The sequence below is a fragment of the Numenius arquata genome, chromosome 1, assembly GCF_964106895.1.
Source record: "Numenius arquata chromosome 1, bNumArq3.hap1.1, whole genome shotgun sequence".
Lineage (NCBI taxonomy): Eukaryota > Metazoa > Chordata > Aves > Charadriiformes > Scolopacidae > Numenius > Numenius arquata.
In genome coordinates, this window is record NC_133576.1 from 40,680,853 (window position 1) to 40,696,962 (window position 16,110).

The following is a 16,110-nucleotide window of genomic DNA, read 5'->3' on the forward strand; positions in this document are numbered from 1 at the left end:
CATAGATTTTGCCATTTATCAGGAAGGGAGCTGCAGCAGAAGATGGGTAGGAGGGTGTCTCTGAGCTTCAGGACATAAATGAACTAACTGAGAAGAGGCATAGGGTCAAGAGATTTGGGACTGGGGTGGCAAGAAGGAGGTCTCTGAAGACAGGGTGTCCTACAGTAGTCAGCTTAGGGTGACACCCAGTAGTTAACTTAGACAGTAGTCACTTTTGTATGCCAACATTAACAATCCACAAACACACAAACCCACCAGGAATCCCCCTATATTGTAATGTTGTCTAATTTCAGAAGAGAAGCTATTTCAAACTGTGGTAGGAATTTGGTTGGTAGGTACATCATTTGTACTTTAGCATCCTTAGGTTTACGTCCTATGTAAATACCAGATTTTAGGCTTTGCAATGGAGGTGTATGTGTTTCTGTGGGTACATGCACCAGAGTAACAATAATGTTTGACAATATAAAAAAAAAGTGGGTTTGCATCTGTTCTGAAAGACAACCCAAGTGACCTGTTTTAACTGAATTTTTGGGGTGGGATGCCTTCTCAGACTGAAAGCCTGCAGATCAAGTTTTCAAAATGGATTAAAGCGTTAAAAGACTGGGTTGAGGGGGAGACCTTTTAATGGAAAAGCCAAACAGCCTCTAACTATAAGTGGAGTTGCTGCAGTAACCACTATAAAATTCTTATGAACTTGGGTGGAGACAATAATTACAGAACAGGAAGAATGAGATGCTATGGGGTGCCTGGTCTCTGCAGCAGAGTGGCAGCACAAGGAGATTACAGTTTGAGTCTTAAAATGCAATGCTGATGGTTAAAATATTTTTAAGACTTGAGGTGTATATATGCCATTTATACAAATGTACATATCGCTAATGTTTGAATGCAGATTTTGAGAGGGTGGAATTATTTTCCCCCAAAGATAACTCTAATGGAAATCTCTAATGCTGCTATGAGTGTGCTACCCTAAAAACCGAACCTCTGCTTTTGAGCTGTGACCTACTACATATCAGGGAATTTTGACTTTTTTTCTCACTGCAATATCATTTTAGTTTTAAATGAAGTGCTTCTCTATACCGGAGCTTGGGCTGTTTGTGAATAAGCGTTCGGAAATGACTTAGCCTCCACGAAATGCATCCAGCTCTAGGGTGGAACGAAGAAACGATCATTCAGCAGACTGCTGTGTCACTGCTGAATAGTTCAGGGAAAGGGAAAAACAGCAACAGGAACACCAGACGGAAAGGACAGTTCAAAATGAAATGACTTAAATGCAAAGCTACCACCTTGTTACAGAAAATGCCTTGGGTTCCTTAAGCCTAATAATAGTCCTTAACCCAGCTATAATTTCAAGCCATTAATAAGCTTTTTGAGGTAGAAATTATCACCCACACTTTATAGGTGATGAGAAAGACATGAAAAGATTAAGACCCAGATTCACAAGAGGATTTAGCTGCCTGAAGTGGGATTCAGGTTGGACTTAAAAGCTTAAGTCCAAAATTACACCCCTCACCCCTCCCACCCCCCTATCCAGGTGGTGCCTAGCAGCAGATGCAGAGGACATCTGAGGGGGCTTCCCCTGCTGAACAGACCCGTGCCCTCAAGGCCACCAGCACAGCCTGTGGGAAGAAGCAGCTCGACATGGGCAGTCTGTCCCCAAACCCTGAGCCCTTCTTTCCCCCTCTTCTGGGGCAGTTTGGTTTGGGAGATGCTGCTGCTGCTAAGGGGTTCTCTCTGGCTGACTCGGTCTCCTGTGGTGGCCTCTTCTCCTGCTGTAAGTATTAGGGCTTTTCCCCAGGGAAGCTCCCTCCTCTGTAGGACATGCCTCAGATGTACGCTTTGCACCTCACTGAAGTGCACCCTGGCCAAATGGCTGAGGTGGGGTGGCAGAGTCCTCAACCCTGGTGGTTCCCTGGCTAGAGGTCCTTTGGGCAGAGAGGTCTTTTGGGCAGAGGAGTGGCACACGCCTGGCTCCCAGGGTTGGTGGCTGCAGCGTTTGGGGCGAGGGAAGTGCCTCATTCCAGTCTCTTCCCCAAGGACTGCTTTTGTGTTTGAACCCATGATTTCTTCACCCCTTGAAGCCCTGTTCTCATCCTTTGCCTAATTGTGAGACTGGGAAAACCTCGGTGTAATGGGTCTTGTGGTTTTTGGCATATCCTGTTCTGAGGCATCTTCATTTCATGGTGCATTGTCCTGTAAACCTAGACAAAGCCCTATGAGACCTGGATTTTGTCTCAGTCCCTCTCCCTTTTTCCAGTGCTGGCTTTCATTTAGGACCAGCCCCAGCCTGGCCACCTGTCCAGCCAGATGCTGGCATACCTTAGTACTCTGGCATGAAGTGGGAGCTGGGAACAAACATGCTCCTTGCCCTACAGAGCGATGAAGACAATGACCTCTTGGCATGGCTGCGGGAAGAGGCACCAGGTGCAGGGAACAAGGCAGGTGTGGGTTCACTGGGAGAGCAATGCACTGCTCTGAATATGAAAGGCAAGGAGCACTTTTATGATCATCAGGGCCATTTTAGCAAGTGAGGGACTTCCGCCTGCAGTGGCCTGAAGCAGGTGAACACTAGAAGACAACCTGACAAGTCACTTCTTCGGTAGCTAGCTGAGCGTGGGAGCGTGCACCGAGACTGTTTACTCGGAGTTTATTTTCTTAGAGGAAGGACTCCTCCATGCTGTCATTACACTAATGCAATGCGCATTGATTGCGGAGCTCGAAAGAGGTCTGGGGTCACTCGATGGATATCCATGCAGTCAGTGACGGGGGAGATAACGCTGCCATTATGAACTTGGAACCTGCCAAATTCCACTAGAGACAACCTTCAAACATAGACCAACCTCTGTGGCCTCAGATATGGACGCAGCTTTGTTAGAGTTCCGGTGCATAAAGTCTAGCCTGTGGAAACTTTGTGGCCTTGCCAAAGTGTTTCCTTCAGTTCCTCCCCAAACTTCAGGGAACTGATGTGTGTACACGCTGCTCCTCCAAGCACCGCCCTGCTGAAGAGCTCTTATGGCATCAAGCCTTCAAAGCAGCTGCTTCCCTCCTCCTCACCTCTCACCTCAGCCTCCAGAACCTCCTCCCTCTCCCCTATGCACTGCCCACTCCTGCACAGCATGGCAGGTAGCCCCCCATCCTCAGAGGCAATGGCAGGAAAAGGCAGAAGGAATTGAGGATAGTTCCTAGCATCATGCTTTGAGGCCAAAACCTGCTCCTGTGATAAAGGCTCGCACAGGAATCCAAATCTGTGCTGAGAGACATCAGCTCTCAAAGGGGATGGGCAGGAAGAGCATCAATAGAGGAAAGAGGACAAGAGATGGAGATTGATGCAGGACAGAGATGAACAGAATAAGGTTGATTTGGAGAGGCTGAGAAAACTGTGTTGAAATAATATGATGGGAAAAACAGGGGAGAAGTAGGATGGGAGCAAAAGAGGTGGAGAGTTACACAACCTTAAGGTAACAGAAAAAAAAGCCAACTATTTTTTTTACTGCTGCTGAAGGGTTTTTAGAAGGGAACAGAGCCTGATTCAGACTGCTGAGGGTTTATGCACATGACTATGCTGGAAAAGACTCTCCTGACAGCAGTTGTAAGCCACTGATTTGCAGCATCCTCACTTCTGCTAATCCTGAGTGAGCTGACAAGAACTGCATGCCAGAGGATAGTCAGGTGAACTTCACTAGCCAGCCCCAAAGCCAGGGTCGTAATTCGTCTCTCAGAATGAATTTATTTTGATGACAAAATAGCAGCTGTAATTTTAGTTGCACTGCAGGTACGGACATATATAGGTACACACAAATATATTTTTTTACCAGAACTCAAGCAGCCTCTCAAGGAGGGCACACTAAAATAAAAAGCAAAATAGAAACAAAGAGAAAAAAAAAAGCTGAAGGGCAAACAGATCTCCTGAAACTATGTAACCTTTTCATCTAGAGAGGTACTTTGTTTTCCCTAAGCAGTATCCTGGTAAGCCCAACTCCTTTTATCACAGAAAAAAAAAAAAAAAAAAAAAAAAAAAAAAAAAGAAGAAAACGCTCAGAGGATAGTGTCTGCCTCATCCTCACCGTTAGCCTGAGTTTCAAAAATGTACAAGCAGAGCTCTGCAGAACCAAAAAATAGATTTATTGTTATTGGACTGAGGGCAGTGGTTCAGCACTTGGCATGGCCACTGTTTACAGCAGTAATGCTCCCGGAGACAGGAAGTTCTCCAAATCGCTCTGCCATTATTTTTCTCCTGTTGACGCTTTCTGATCAAGGGTTTTTTTCGCCCAGACGAAATTTTAAGTAACCCAGCAGAGAGTGTTTGGGAGCTGGCAAAGCCAGCCACAGTCATGCTCAGCCGCACGGACCACATGATGTTTTCCCGTGTCAAACCCCCACGCGGAGCTGCATCATTCGTATACTTTCTTACACAATCAGCGATTCATGCAAACCCGGCTGCACGTAGCGAGTGTGTGCCGAAAACACTCGGATGGCACTGGTGCTATGAGAAACTCTTCCCCCCTTCCCTCCCCTTCCCTCCCCTCCTCCTGCCACCACGGCCCTGCCAAAGGCCAGCGCTGAGGCAGCCGTCGCCTTGGAAGGGCTGGGTTTGCTGATCCATCTAAACCCGACCCAGGCGATTTGGCTTGAAATAGGCATCGGCTCCTCGGTACCAGCGCGGGGAGTCTGCACGCTGAATTCTTCCGCCGCTGCTCCGTTTTCACATAAATCTTGATTCAAATTAACGGCACAACTAAGCCACCCTAAGTCACTTAAAAATAAAACCACCACTTCTGGCCTCTGCCTTTTAGAGGAAAATCCACCATTCAGACCAGACTGGGGGGCAGAACAGTCCTGTGATAAGCGTTGACCCTTGAACGCGCACCCAGGGCCAGCACCAGCGGCGCGGCCCCTTCCTTTGGCCGCTGCCCACCGCTGGCAGGACCAACAGTGGCAACCCACGGCTGAGCAGCGTTGCAGATGCCCAGCTCTTCCACCCCAAGGGCCGTGCCAGCCTCGTCCGCGCCCGCTGCGATGGCAGGGCTGCAGGATGGCTCAAAGGAGCTGCCTGTTTCTCTCCGGCCAAACCACCCTCCTGCTGGCCATAGCACCCTGCTAGCACCAGACACTTATCCATCCAAAGTATAAATAAGCAGTTGTTTTTGAACTCTATCAATTGACTCTTTTTTTTTCAGTTTTGATTGCTGTTGGATTTCTTCTATTTTCATCCTGTCTGGCAAGCGCGGCTCATTGTTACTCCAGTATCTGATACTGTGTCCCCTGAAGCATTCCAATGGCTTGGACCAGGACCCGGCCGGCTGCTTAATACTGATTTTACGACCCTGTTGAATAGCATCCTCCTCTGTTTTGCACATACTTTTATAATTTCGAATGCGTTTAAGTAAAAAATAAAACAAATTTCAACAAAGTGCTCAAATAACACAACCACAAGCTGAAGCTGCACAGAAGGAGCAAAATTCTGACTTCAGAAGACCAATAAAAATAATTGGACTCAGAATCCAGGCCACTAATTTCTGGGTTTTAAGTATTTTTGAGATTCCAGCTTCAACTGATTTTTCTTCCCCAAAATTATATCCAGAAGGAAGAGTCCTGATGGCAGAAATTTCTGATTATGCCTGATATCTCTCTCTCATGTTCTCCTACCAGCTACACCTGTGAAAAGGGAGTACTTCTTTGGCTCTGCAGAAATTGAAAACTATTGCAAAATGTATTCATTACTTTAATCCTGATAGCTAGTAGGAAATATATACGTAGGCTTGATATTCAGTCCTTTCCAAGATGCAGTTTTAAAAAGGCCTTGCTGAAAAGCTATAACAAAGCTCCAGCTCTCAGCTTTAGATTGAGATGTTCTGCAGCAAGCCAAGACACTTCCCCATTAGCTACTATTATGATAACCTATTAATAATTATTTTCATCTGGAAAACATGTTTATTTGTTGGGGTTTTTTTTAATGTTACGTTCTACAAAGAAGATAGTTACTGGGATTAATGATTCCATGAGGAAAATATGTAATGCTTACTGAGCCACGAAGCTTTCCCTCTCCAAAATAACTATTTATTTTTAATTTTATCCAATGAAATTCTATGGTGTCAGGCTTTTTGCATCAGATTTATTTCATCATAGTAACCTAAAGCAGTTCATTATACATTAATAGAACAGGGTGCTTTGCAGTAGTAGCATTTTGAAGTTTGAGGTGTTTATGAACGGAGGGAGAAAAATAAAGATTAATTTTTTTTTAACCAGGTAATCAGGCAAGAGGGTCTGAGGTTGGCTGAAGTTTTAAACTACATTTTTCTTTCAGAAATTACTTACTCGGCCTTACAAGCCAGACGGGCAGGTTTTCCCAGTAGCATTCTCAAACTAGGGTGAGGAATAGTAACTCTGGAGCCCAGCCAATTCCAATGTAAATCTGTTTTGTTCGGGAAAGTGAGCCAAATTGCTTTTATACAACATCTCAATGTTTCAGGCGACCTGCGATATTCTCAGCTCCCATTCTGGATGTCAAGAAAATCAAGTGTTTGGGTTTGTTTTGGTTTGGGGTTTTTTTTTTTTGTAATTCTAAACAACAGGCATGGGCAGAGCAACACGGTGCAATCGCTTGCTGTTAGATACGAAACGAATGCTGAAATGCAATTCAGTGCTTTAAGCTTTGGCCAATATTTGGTTGGCGCCTCCACTCTGATTGACAGGTATGATCAGGCCCCCGCATGGGGGGAATCACTGTAACTCTCTCACAGTCAGCACAGAGCCACATATTTACTGAGATGAAAACGTGGACGTAGTGTGGAAGTAGTCTTACAATTGAAACAGCCGTCAGACTGCCTTGCTAGATTTCATCTAAAGCCCACGGAAGAAAATTTAAACTACTTATTAGGAGTGTCTTATTAGTCTATCTAATGTACTTATTAGTCTTAGCAGGGAGAGAGCGGTGCCTTGCCATTGGTTCAGCAAGGCTTTTCATGGGGATGGTTACACCTGGGCAATAACCGATGCACAGGGAACTGTCACGGGTAGAAGCCGTTCCTTACCCTCCTACAGGGATTTTAAATCACCCGAGGCATACAAAGAGCGTCCATTCTGACCATAACTAACCAAACTGTGAACTTTCAATCATTGTTCACATAATACTCCTGGCATCGCATTATCACTGGTGGCAACTGAACTTATTCAAACTCAAATATTACACAGCAAACAAAGTTTCGGTTAATTTTCCTCTAGCAAAGTATCAAAGGAAGCAATGCCCTTTGAAGCAGCTGCCTTTTGCTTTAGGCTTTATACAAATTCAACAGAACAGCACCTCAGAAATCCCATACCAACTGCAAACAGTCCCCACCTTTGGAAAACAATCCCCTGTTCGAGGAGTAAACAAAAGCATACATTAGTCACTCGCTCCAAAGATGGGCAGCCAATGGAGGTGATGAGATTTAACCTCCAGGACTGACTAATAGCATGCAGCGTTCCCAAACCACTCCATCGCTTACAGGATCCCGAGCACCTGGATATCATATGACACACAAGGTTGATGTCCGTGCGCGAGTGACCGGCTACTAGCAACCGCTTCTAGCGGGATAAGGGGCTCAACGACGCTCCCCGCCAAGCTCTTGTGTATGAATAGGGACTGTTCTCTCTCAGCTGCTGGATTTTGACCTTGAAACTCACACAGTTCACTGTTATGATTTCTAGCTTCATTACCATGGCCAGGAACTGAACTACAGGTTTGTTTTTATTAGCTTCTCCACCACTTTGCCAGCTATTCATTTGAATCTTCTAAACAGTCATCTCTGAATCATAATGCAAATTCCATTTACTGAAAAGGTGGTACCTTTAATATAACAAATGAACATGTTTAATGACTGATACTTTTAGACATTACAGCATCTCTCATGTTTTCAGTAAATGGATATAATTTTCTCTGCATTACCCTATTATTATTCTTTGCTAGCATTACGAAGCTACGTTCTCAGCTGCGGGTGTTTTCCACCAAGTGCATTTTGAAGACAGCCCAAACAACATGCTCTAAAAGACGTCTCCTTCTGTATTCTCAGCTAAAAATGCTGCAAGATACAGAGGGACTGGATTGATGTTTTATTCTTAAAATGCATTTACTGCTTGCACCTATGTTTCAACAGGGTCATGCTCTTCCAAAATTGCTGACTGTATTTATATTGGAAGAATATCTACAGATGCATTTAACTTCAAAGGCGAGGAAAGGCTGTTGTGTATAATCAGGGTAACTTCCTCGGTCTGAAGCCTGACCCATCTCCCATTTGGAATAAAGCAGTTTGAGAGCAAGCGAGCAGAAGTGGGTCACCTTTGTAACTCTCCTGAGGCATGCTCATAATTCCATCCGTGCTCCTAAGAACCATGCATGCCACCACGCATCAGGAGATGGCTCAGGTGCTCACATGGGGAGAGAGGAAGGGGAAAACAGTGAGAAGGACTCAGCGAGCCCTGAGTATTTAATCTGGTTCAGAGAGACACCAGCACACAAATTGCTCGAAAAGGCAGTATACAGAAGCTGACATAAGTGCAGCAGACACTGTAATTTTGATTTGTGAGTGTTACAGCACTGAATTGTCCCTAAATAACACTGCTGTGTTTGGAACACCATAATGTTACATTCAGATTTTACCTAAAGATACAAACGAAACAGAACAAAAATACGTAAGTGAATATCACGTGAAGTCAGACGGAAGATGTGACAGATTTTCATTCTTGACCTTAAAAGAGAGCGGCTGATCTTTTCCCCAAGCTTTTTCTGAGCAAGAGCTCACCAGCTTCCCTTCTGTGGGTTTGGCTGAACGTTTCCCCCCCACCCTGACCCACACAAAGGGACTCCACTCACAGCAACAAGGGCAGTAATGCAAGAGGGGCGCTTAAAATAATCTTGTAATAGAAAGGTAAACAGGATTGCATGGAACTTATGGGGTTTAAGATTATGGACCAGAGCCAAAGAGTGAAGTTATGAAGGGTCCTTCTGTTGATTTTACGGGCTTTTGGATCGAGTTTTGTACACCTGCCCACTCACATGCAACGTGAGCCACACGGGTCAGATACTATTTGCAGCTTCCTAATAACATTTTTATATAGTTCTAGTCTAAGTCAGCTTCGAATCCCATTTGTGACTTACACTCGTAACGCCTTTTTATTTACTATGTACTAGTAATTACTCATTATCTAGGAGATACAGCAAGTCAGATATTAAGCTCATCTGTTCTGTTCTATCCTACGCACCTTGCAGGAGCACATTAAGTAACAGGACTACTGCATATTGTTCTGTATCACTGTCAGAGAAAGAAAGGTCAGAAAATGTGCCCTATGCCTTTACCAGGCCATGACAAAGCCAGAAAATTTTTAGATCTATGCAGGAATTACTTGTAATTTTAGGTTGGCTTGCTCTGTTACAGAGACCAGCTTTTGCAGAGAGTGCCTGGGAGACTCAAGACGGTCATGAGTCTTTACACAAGCTGAAAATTCTCATTTTAAATTGCAAATACAGTATTTAAACTTAAACATAGGTAATACTCTACTAGTCTAAATTTGACAGCATGCCTTCTGGAGTCAAAATGTGACTTGCTGTCTATGTGATTTTTCTTTTTCAAATGAGATGTCACTGCTTTCAAATTGAAGTCACACAGAGGACAGGCTAGGATAAAGCAAGAAAACCAGATAGCTAATTCTGTGCCTTTTAGAATGGCCTATGCCAGATCTCGCAGCATTCCCTGCCGCAGAAAACTCGATAGACACTGCCTTCAAATTCCCTCCACGTAACCAGAACTTGACATAATGGAGGAACATGACCACAGTAGCTGATAACAAACACATACCTCTTCCACTTCTACCCACGAATCGGAGGTCGTTGAACCTTGCTACTTGGTTTTTCATGGCAGCTGTGGCGTTTCTGAGTTCTGCAGAGTAGTTTTCATCGTTTCCAGCCATCACCGTTACCAATGTCCCATCGGGCACATCTCCCAACGCCACCACCTAGGAAACCAAAGAGCAGAATCCTCAGCTTCCTTACGTGACATTTATTTTCAGGTGCACAACATCAACAAGTAACATGATAAACCAGGAAAAAGCAGGAACAGTAAAAATCTATGTAGACTAAGAAGCTGTTTGAGGAAAACAGAAATCGCTTCCATTCCTAGTTTGTAGAGCTATGAAAAAGTTCTTACACTGATGCGCGTCTGAAATACACAGCATAAGGTGTACTCCAACATGAAAAATACACAAAATAAGCATTCCAAAATATACTTCTGCAATTGCCAATAAATAAATTCAAGCAGCAGGAACTGATTCTGGTCCGATTTATACCAGTAGCATTACTTTTAAGCTACAGCAATGTCAGCACAACGATGGAAATGTAAAATTCAAGAGAAAACAAAACCAAGTGAATCATCTCATGGATGCAGAGGGTCAGAGTCCCCACAGCTGCACCAGTTCCCTGTCTTTTCCTCCCACTGCTCTGAACAGAGCTGTCCCAGCATAAATTCAGAATAAGTCCATGGAAAAGCAGGCCTCAATTCTATGTTTAATTGCAACTTACTGAACAATTTATTTTTTTCCTTTAGAAGTGTGAAAGCAAATCATTGACTTAAGACCTCACCCGCAACCTGATGGATGGAAATTGCAATCTGAACTAATGAAACCTGCAATCGCTCAGACAAAGGCTTCAACCTTGTCCAAAATGTTTGTGCTGTAGCTCCTTGGTGCCACCATCTATCAAACAAATATTTAGGAATACAAGATTCACTGCATTTTTGATGCAAAGTGCAGAGAAATATATAGATTCCTAATCTTAAATTTTAAGACTTGTATCTACAATGATCGCACTGGTCAAATGACGAAAAAAATTTTTTTTCTTATCTTCTCGAGCAGGACTGAATTCTCAAAACAATTTTACCCTGCCGTAATTGAATGGATGTCCGGTATGTCTCTTGATTTACTCTGGCAAAAGAGCTTGAATTAGGTCTTCTATCATACTTTTTTAAAATCCTATTGCTGTTCCCCCAATTAAGTCTACAGTAGTGACCTCAGGACTACTACCAAAAAAAAAGAAAGAAAAAAGAGAAAGAAAAAAAAAATCTAGCTAGCTTTTATTTCCTCTTTTACACATTCTAAGAGGAAGTAGTCCTGCATCGTGTCCTCTGAGTTGCAGCTCAATATTTTTCCTTCCTCTTAGCATTTTCTAGCTTATGTCCATGCAGTTATAATTGGCTGAAACTTGTCACGGCCCGGTCTTATTTCTGTTAATTTCTAATCACACTTGTTCTTTCCGAATAGGATCAGCAGCTCCTTCACTTGGTCTCTCTCTGATGCTTATTCCCCAGCCGCTGCTACCTTCCATAATATGAGAGAGGATTCCAGTCTCAGGTATTTCACAGCCTTTCATTCTATAGGAGGCTGCGTTTCTCACTTCAGTGCTCTCCCACTTGTCACCAATAACCCTTATTTTCACTTCCACATGCAAAGTTAAAATCAGTGTCAAAATTCCCTCTTTATGTATCTCTTTCAACTTCCTCTTTCCCATTCCTCTGCGGCCCAGGCTTTTGATTTTTTTGTTCTCCTCTGTGTGCCGTAATGCGTTTCTGTGGCCTGGGCTACGCTCAGCGCTGCGCTTTTCACATTTCCTTGATCTTGGCATAAAACAGTCCCTGCTCGAAAACGTCGAAGCTGGTGAGTTTTCGCCTTGCACAGCGTTGTGTCATGAGGCACGCTGGCTCACAGGGTCAGCAACTGAGAACCCAAACGCGCTCACCCAGCTCTTACAAAGTTACGCTCAAACCGTAATGCATGCACATATATTAAAGACACAAGAAAGGGAAAGGGGAAGATCGGGGCATTACCCTCACCTCCCTGTGATGCAAATGTTTGCGTGTTTGTTTAAGGAATTAAATGCTAGCATTTTAAGGGATGAAAAACCTTTGTGAATCCAGGGTCAGTTGTCTCTTACGGGACACATAGTTTAACTCACCATTTTCAAATTACATTGCAACCTCAGTGATAAGATACATGAAGAAAATATTGGAAACAAGTATAAAAATTACACAACACAGAAAAGAAACTAGAGTTAAAAGTCACAGACAATAGAAACAGAAATACAAACATTTACACTAGAAAAAAGACTAAACAGATAAGTTGGGACTTGCTGACTGGAGTTATCTAGTACTTTGTTGTACTCTTTAGCTCTTAAAAATATGTATTTCCACAGAATTGAGAAGAGTCTCAGAGTTGCAGCGCTGCCGGGTATCTAAATTACCTACTTCTGCTGCATCAATCAAACAAAATTGGCCTTTTAAATTAAGATTTAGGTTATTTCTTAACAGCATTTGGACAATGAATCTATATGGCACCTTATTAGAGTTATTATGTATTATTTTCTAAGTTTCTCAGAATTACTCTTTATTTTGGAAAAAAATAATGCATGGAAATGATCGTTTTAGTTTGAAATAATATCCTGAACCTAAAGATCAAGTGAGAGAATTTTTCTAAGGAAACGTCAAGAGAAAACTCTCTCTCTTTTTATTGATGTAATTGTTGTTAGCAAATACTTGATAAAACTCAGTGCTTTTTTTGTCAGATGCAAATAAGATATTGGCAGCATAGGAATGATCTGAATTTTCTAGTTCCTGTTCCAAATGATCTTAAAAATTACGACTTGAAAAAATGCCTTTGCGAATATTGAGTATTTAGTACAAAACCAATGGCGTTGTTTTGTACGTGGCAGACTATTTCAGGACTCATTTCTCAGCAGTCCACGGCGGGAGGGATTGGGGAGGGTACGAGCAGCACCGAGCCTCCTAGCAAGCAGGTGCCTCCCAGCACAACGTTTCAGGAGCTCAGAAGGAAACCCTCCTCTGTTTTTTTTTTGGTTTTTTTTTTTTTTGTTGGGTTGTTTTTTTTTTCCTGGTTTGTTTGGTTTTGGGTTGGGGGGGGAGCTCTTGGGCTTTTTAAAAAATTATTATTTTTTTTCCTTGCGTATTTCTAGGTTAAACTGTCTCAGTGTTTCAGTGTTACAACCGCTTGCTTTCGTCTGTTTGGAGAACCTGACCCTTTACTCTGTTTGCAGAAGTTGGGAGCAGGTTTGCTGGTTAAAACGGAGGGTTTGCAGTAGCTGGGGGGGGGGGATAGGAACCGAGGAACGAAAGCGACCTCTCGAAACCAGCCCCCGGGGTTTCTCTTCCATTTTCCACATAACCGGGGCAGCCGTCTGCCGCCAGGAGCCCTCCTGCCCGGGAAGGCGAGGGGGAGCGCGGCCCCGGTGGCTGCCGGACCCCGCGGCTCCCGGTGCCTCGGCACCGGGGGGGGGCGGTCCGGGGCCGTGCTGCGGCACCGCGTTCCGCCGGACGCCTGGGCGGCCGGACAGGAGCGGGAAGGGCCGCCTCTTGTGTGCGCGTCCCCCTTTCCCGACGGGAGATGAGCAGGTCCGGGGGTGCACCCCGGGCACGGCCACGCGTGTCACGGCGGGAAGCCGCCGCCGTGGCCGCCGGCCGCAAGGAACCCCCCAGGAGAAACACCGGCCGCGTTTGGGGACTTCGCTTATCTCCCTTCCCGGCGGGGCGGAGCGGGTTTTCACGCCTGTTCCACACCGTAACTCTGCCTTCCAGGAGGAGAGGTTCCCGAGTAATTAGCAGCAGTTGCCTAGTGCGTGGGTGACAGTACGATAATTAATCTAAATGTGAGGATTTTGAAGGGACCCTGTCGATTAGTTCCTCCCTTTCCCCAGACTCATCTATGAGTAAAACAAGGAGACTCTTCAGACATAATAAAACTTTTCCCTAAAGCTGCCTCCTCAGCAGGATTTCCCAAAGCTCTGAGAGCTGAACTGATTCCCTTCTCCCTCATCTCTCCTCCCCCCAAAAAGCTATCGGAAAGACTCAGGTTTGGTCGCCTTCAAAAAAAGTTGTACTGAGGCGATCGGTGACCGCAAAAGAAAGCACGAACTTTACAAATCCCGATCCTAAATCTAACCCCCGGGGCTCCTAGGGAGATGCATGTCTCTGCGCCTCCCGCCTCGGTGAAAAGGAGAACGAGAATCATTACCTTTTCCTTTCCCTGCTCGGCAGCCTATTTACACCGGTACCGGGGAAAAAAAAAAAAAAAAAAAAAAAAAAAAAGCGCATTCAAGAAGTTAGGGAGAGACCCAAGGCAAAAAAGAGCGTGACCAAGGGGAGAGAGGGAATGAATTTTACTTGAACCCGGGTGACGGGAAAGCAGGCCGGGTAAAGGGAGGAAAGCGCGGGGTAGGCCCCGACATTTACTATTATAAAAAGAAGCTAAAAAAAAAAGAAAAGGTGTGAGTTTTTACCGAAGAGCCCCTGGCAGCCTAGCGGGGGGAAGGCCGGTACTCCCGGAGCGGGGCCGGCCAGTGCCGCCGGGCGCTCGCTGCGGGCGGGTCCGCGGTGGCGGGCGGGTGTCCCCCGCCGGTGGCAGCCCGTGGGGCGCTCCGCCGCGGGGGCTGCCTGCACCGGGACCTGCCGCCGCCCCGGCCGGCTTCTGGGGGAGCCCGGGACTCCTTCATCTGAGGGACTCCTGTATCCGTCCGCGAAGGGCTGCGCCGGCATCTGGTCCCCAGGGCAGCCAAACTCCTCGGGTTTGGCCTTTTTTTTGTTGTTGTTGTTTCTTTCTTTTAATTTATTTCCCCCCTCCTTCTAGAGCAGAGCCGCCCCTCACTACCAGAGTTATGAACGGGCCGAAGAGGGAGGCGGCGGCTGGAGGGAGCCTGCCCGGCACATCGCATGCCCGGAGCCCGGCCGAGAGCCGCGCCGCGCCTGCTCGCCCCACGCCTTCCCACGCTGTCGCGAGTGGCAGGGACCACGAAAGGAAGGAGGGAAGGAATGATGGAAGGAGGCGCAAAGCAGCCTGCGTCCCACCGCCGGCCCCGACGTGGCCTCTCCGCCGGGGCGAGCCGTCCTCCCCGGCCGGCTGGGTCCCGGTCCGAGTCCGGGTCCGGGTCCGGGTCCGAGCCCGGGTGTCGGCGCCCCGCGTCCCCCCAGCCGCGGGGCGCGCAGCCTGCCCTCCCCTCCCCGCCGGCCCACCCCCCCGCCCCTGCCCCCAGAAGCGCGATTTTCAGGAGCCGGCAAGACGTACCTTGAAGGCGATGGGCAGCGTCTTGTTGCAGCGCCAGTGGGTGGGCAGCACGGAGCAGAGGAAGTTGGGGCTGTCGGTGCGCACCAGCTCCCCGGGGTGATCGGCCAGGACCTCCACCATGCTGCGGTCGGCGCTGCGCAGCTTCCCCGGCAAGGCGCCGCTGTGGTCGGCGCCGGGCAGCGGCAGCGGCTCTGTCATCTTCCCCGGACTCAGCGTGGTGGAGGGCGGCGTGAAGCGGCGGCTGGTGCTGGTATCTACGGGGATACGCATCACAACAAGCCTTTTGAGTGAAAGACCTCCACAGAGTTTTTACAAAACAGAGAAACGAGCGTAACTCTTCAGCGATCTGCTCTCTGGGGACCAACATAAACGGATACAGGCTGAGGACCCGGGGGAAACTTGTTTCTACGCCAGTCCCCAAAGTTAATTTTTCGCTGAAGGCGGCTGAGATAGCGAGCACGCCGAGACTTAACTCTTGGCGTCCTGGCGCTGTGGAACAGATCACGTTAATCCGATAAGCGAAAGGGTCGTCCGTGCGGGGCTTTACCGCGACGCCTGTGCATCTAGGCTGCGGCCGTGACACAAAAAGTTACCGAAGAAGGGAAAGCTCCTTCCAAATTCCCAAGCACCGTGGAAAAAATTATGCAAGTCAAATAGAAGACGCGGTCAGAAACACATGCAAAGCCCGGGCTTCCCAGAGAGTCAGTTGCCTATCAGTTTCTTCCAGGTGATTTCTCGACAGTCCCAAGAGAAAACAAATACATCAGCGTCTTCCGTAGGAAAAAAAATCGCTCTTTAAGAGAGGGAAATTCGGGGTCAGTCTTCAGAGAAGGCGGTACGCGAGCTAGACTTTCTGATCAAAGGTCAGCGGGCTACAACTGTATATATATTCACGTACACACACGCACACACACATATACTGTACTTCATAAAATATTTACAATATAATCTGTAGAGAATTTAAACACGACAGGAATCCATTAATGTTCTCGGCAACGTTTTTTTTTTTTTTTTTTAAAG

General features: G+C 46.3%; 1 protein-coding gene across 3 annotated transcripts in view; it reads right to left on the reverse strand.

Annotated features, from left to right (window-relative positions):
• The window catches only part of RUNX1 (RUNX family transcription factor 1), a 169,569-nt gene that overhangs the window by 57,075 nt on the left and 96,384 nt on the right, over positions 1-16,110 (reverse strand). For 2 of the 3 annotated variants that reach the window (XM_074144737.1, XM_074144729.1), the window contains exons 1-2: positions 15,091-15,360; positions 9,828-9,984 (exon numbers count right to left, since the gene is read on the reverse strand). In XM_074144737.1, coding sequence (XP_074000838.1) covers positions 9,828-9,984; positions 15,091-15,360 — 427 coding nt within the window. Of the gene's footprint in view, positions 1-9,827; positions 9,985-15,090; positions 15,361-16,110 lie in introns of those variants that run through there. The other variant, XM_074144721.1, reaches the window with a different exon arrangement.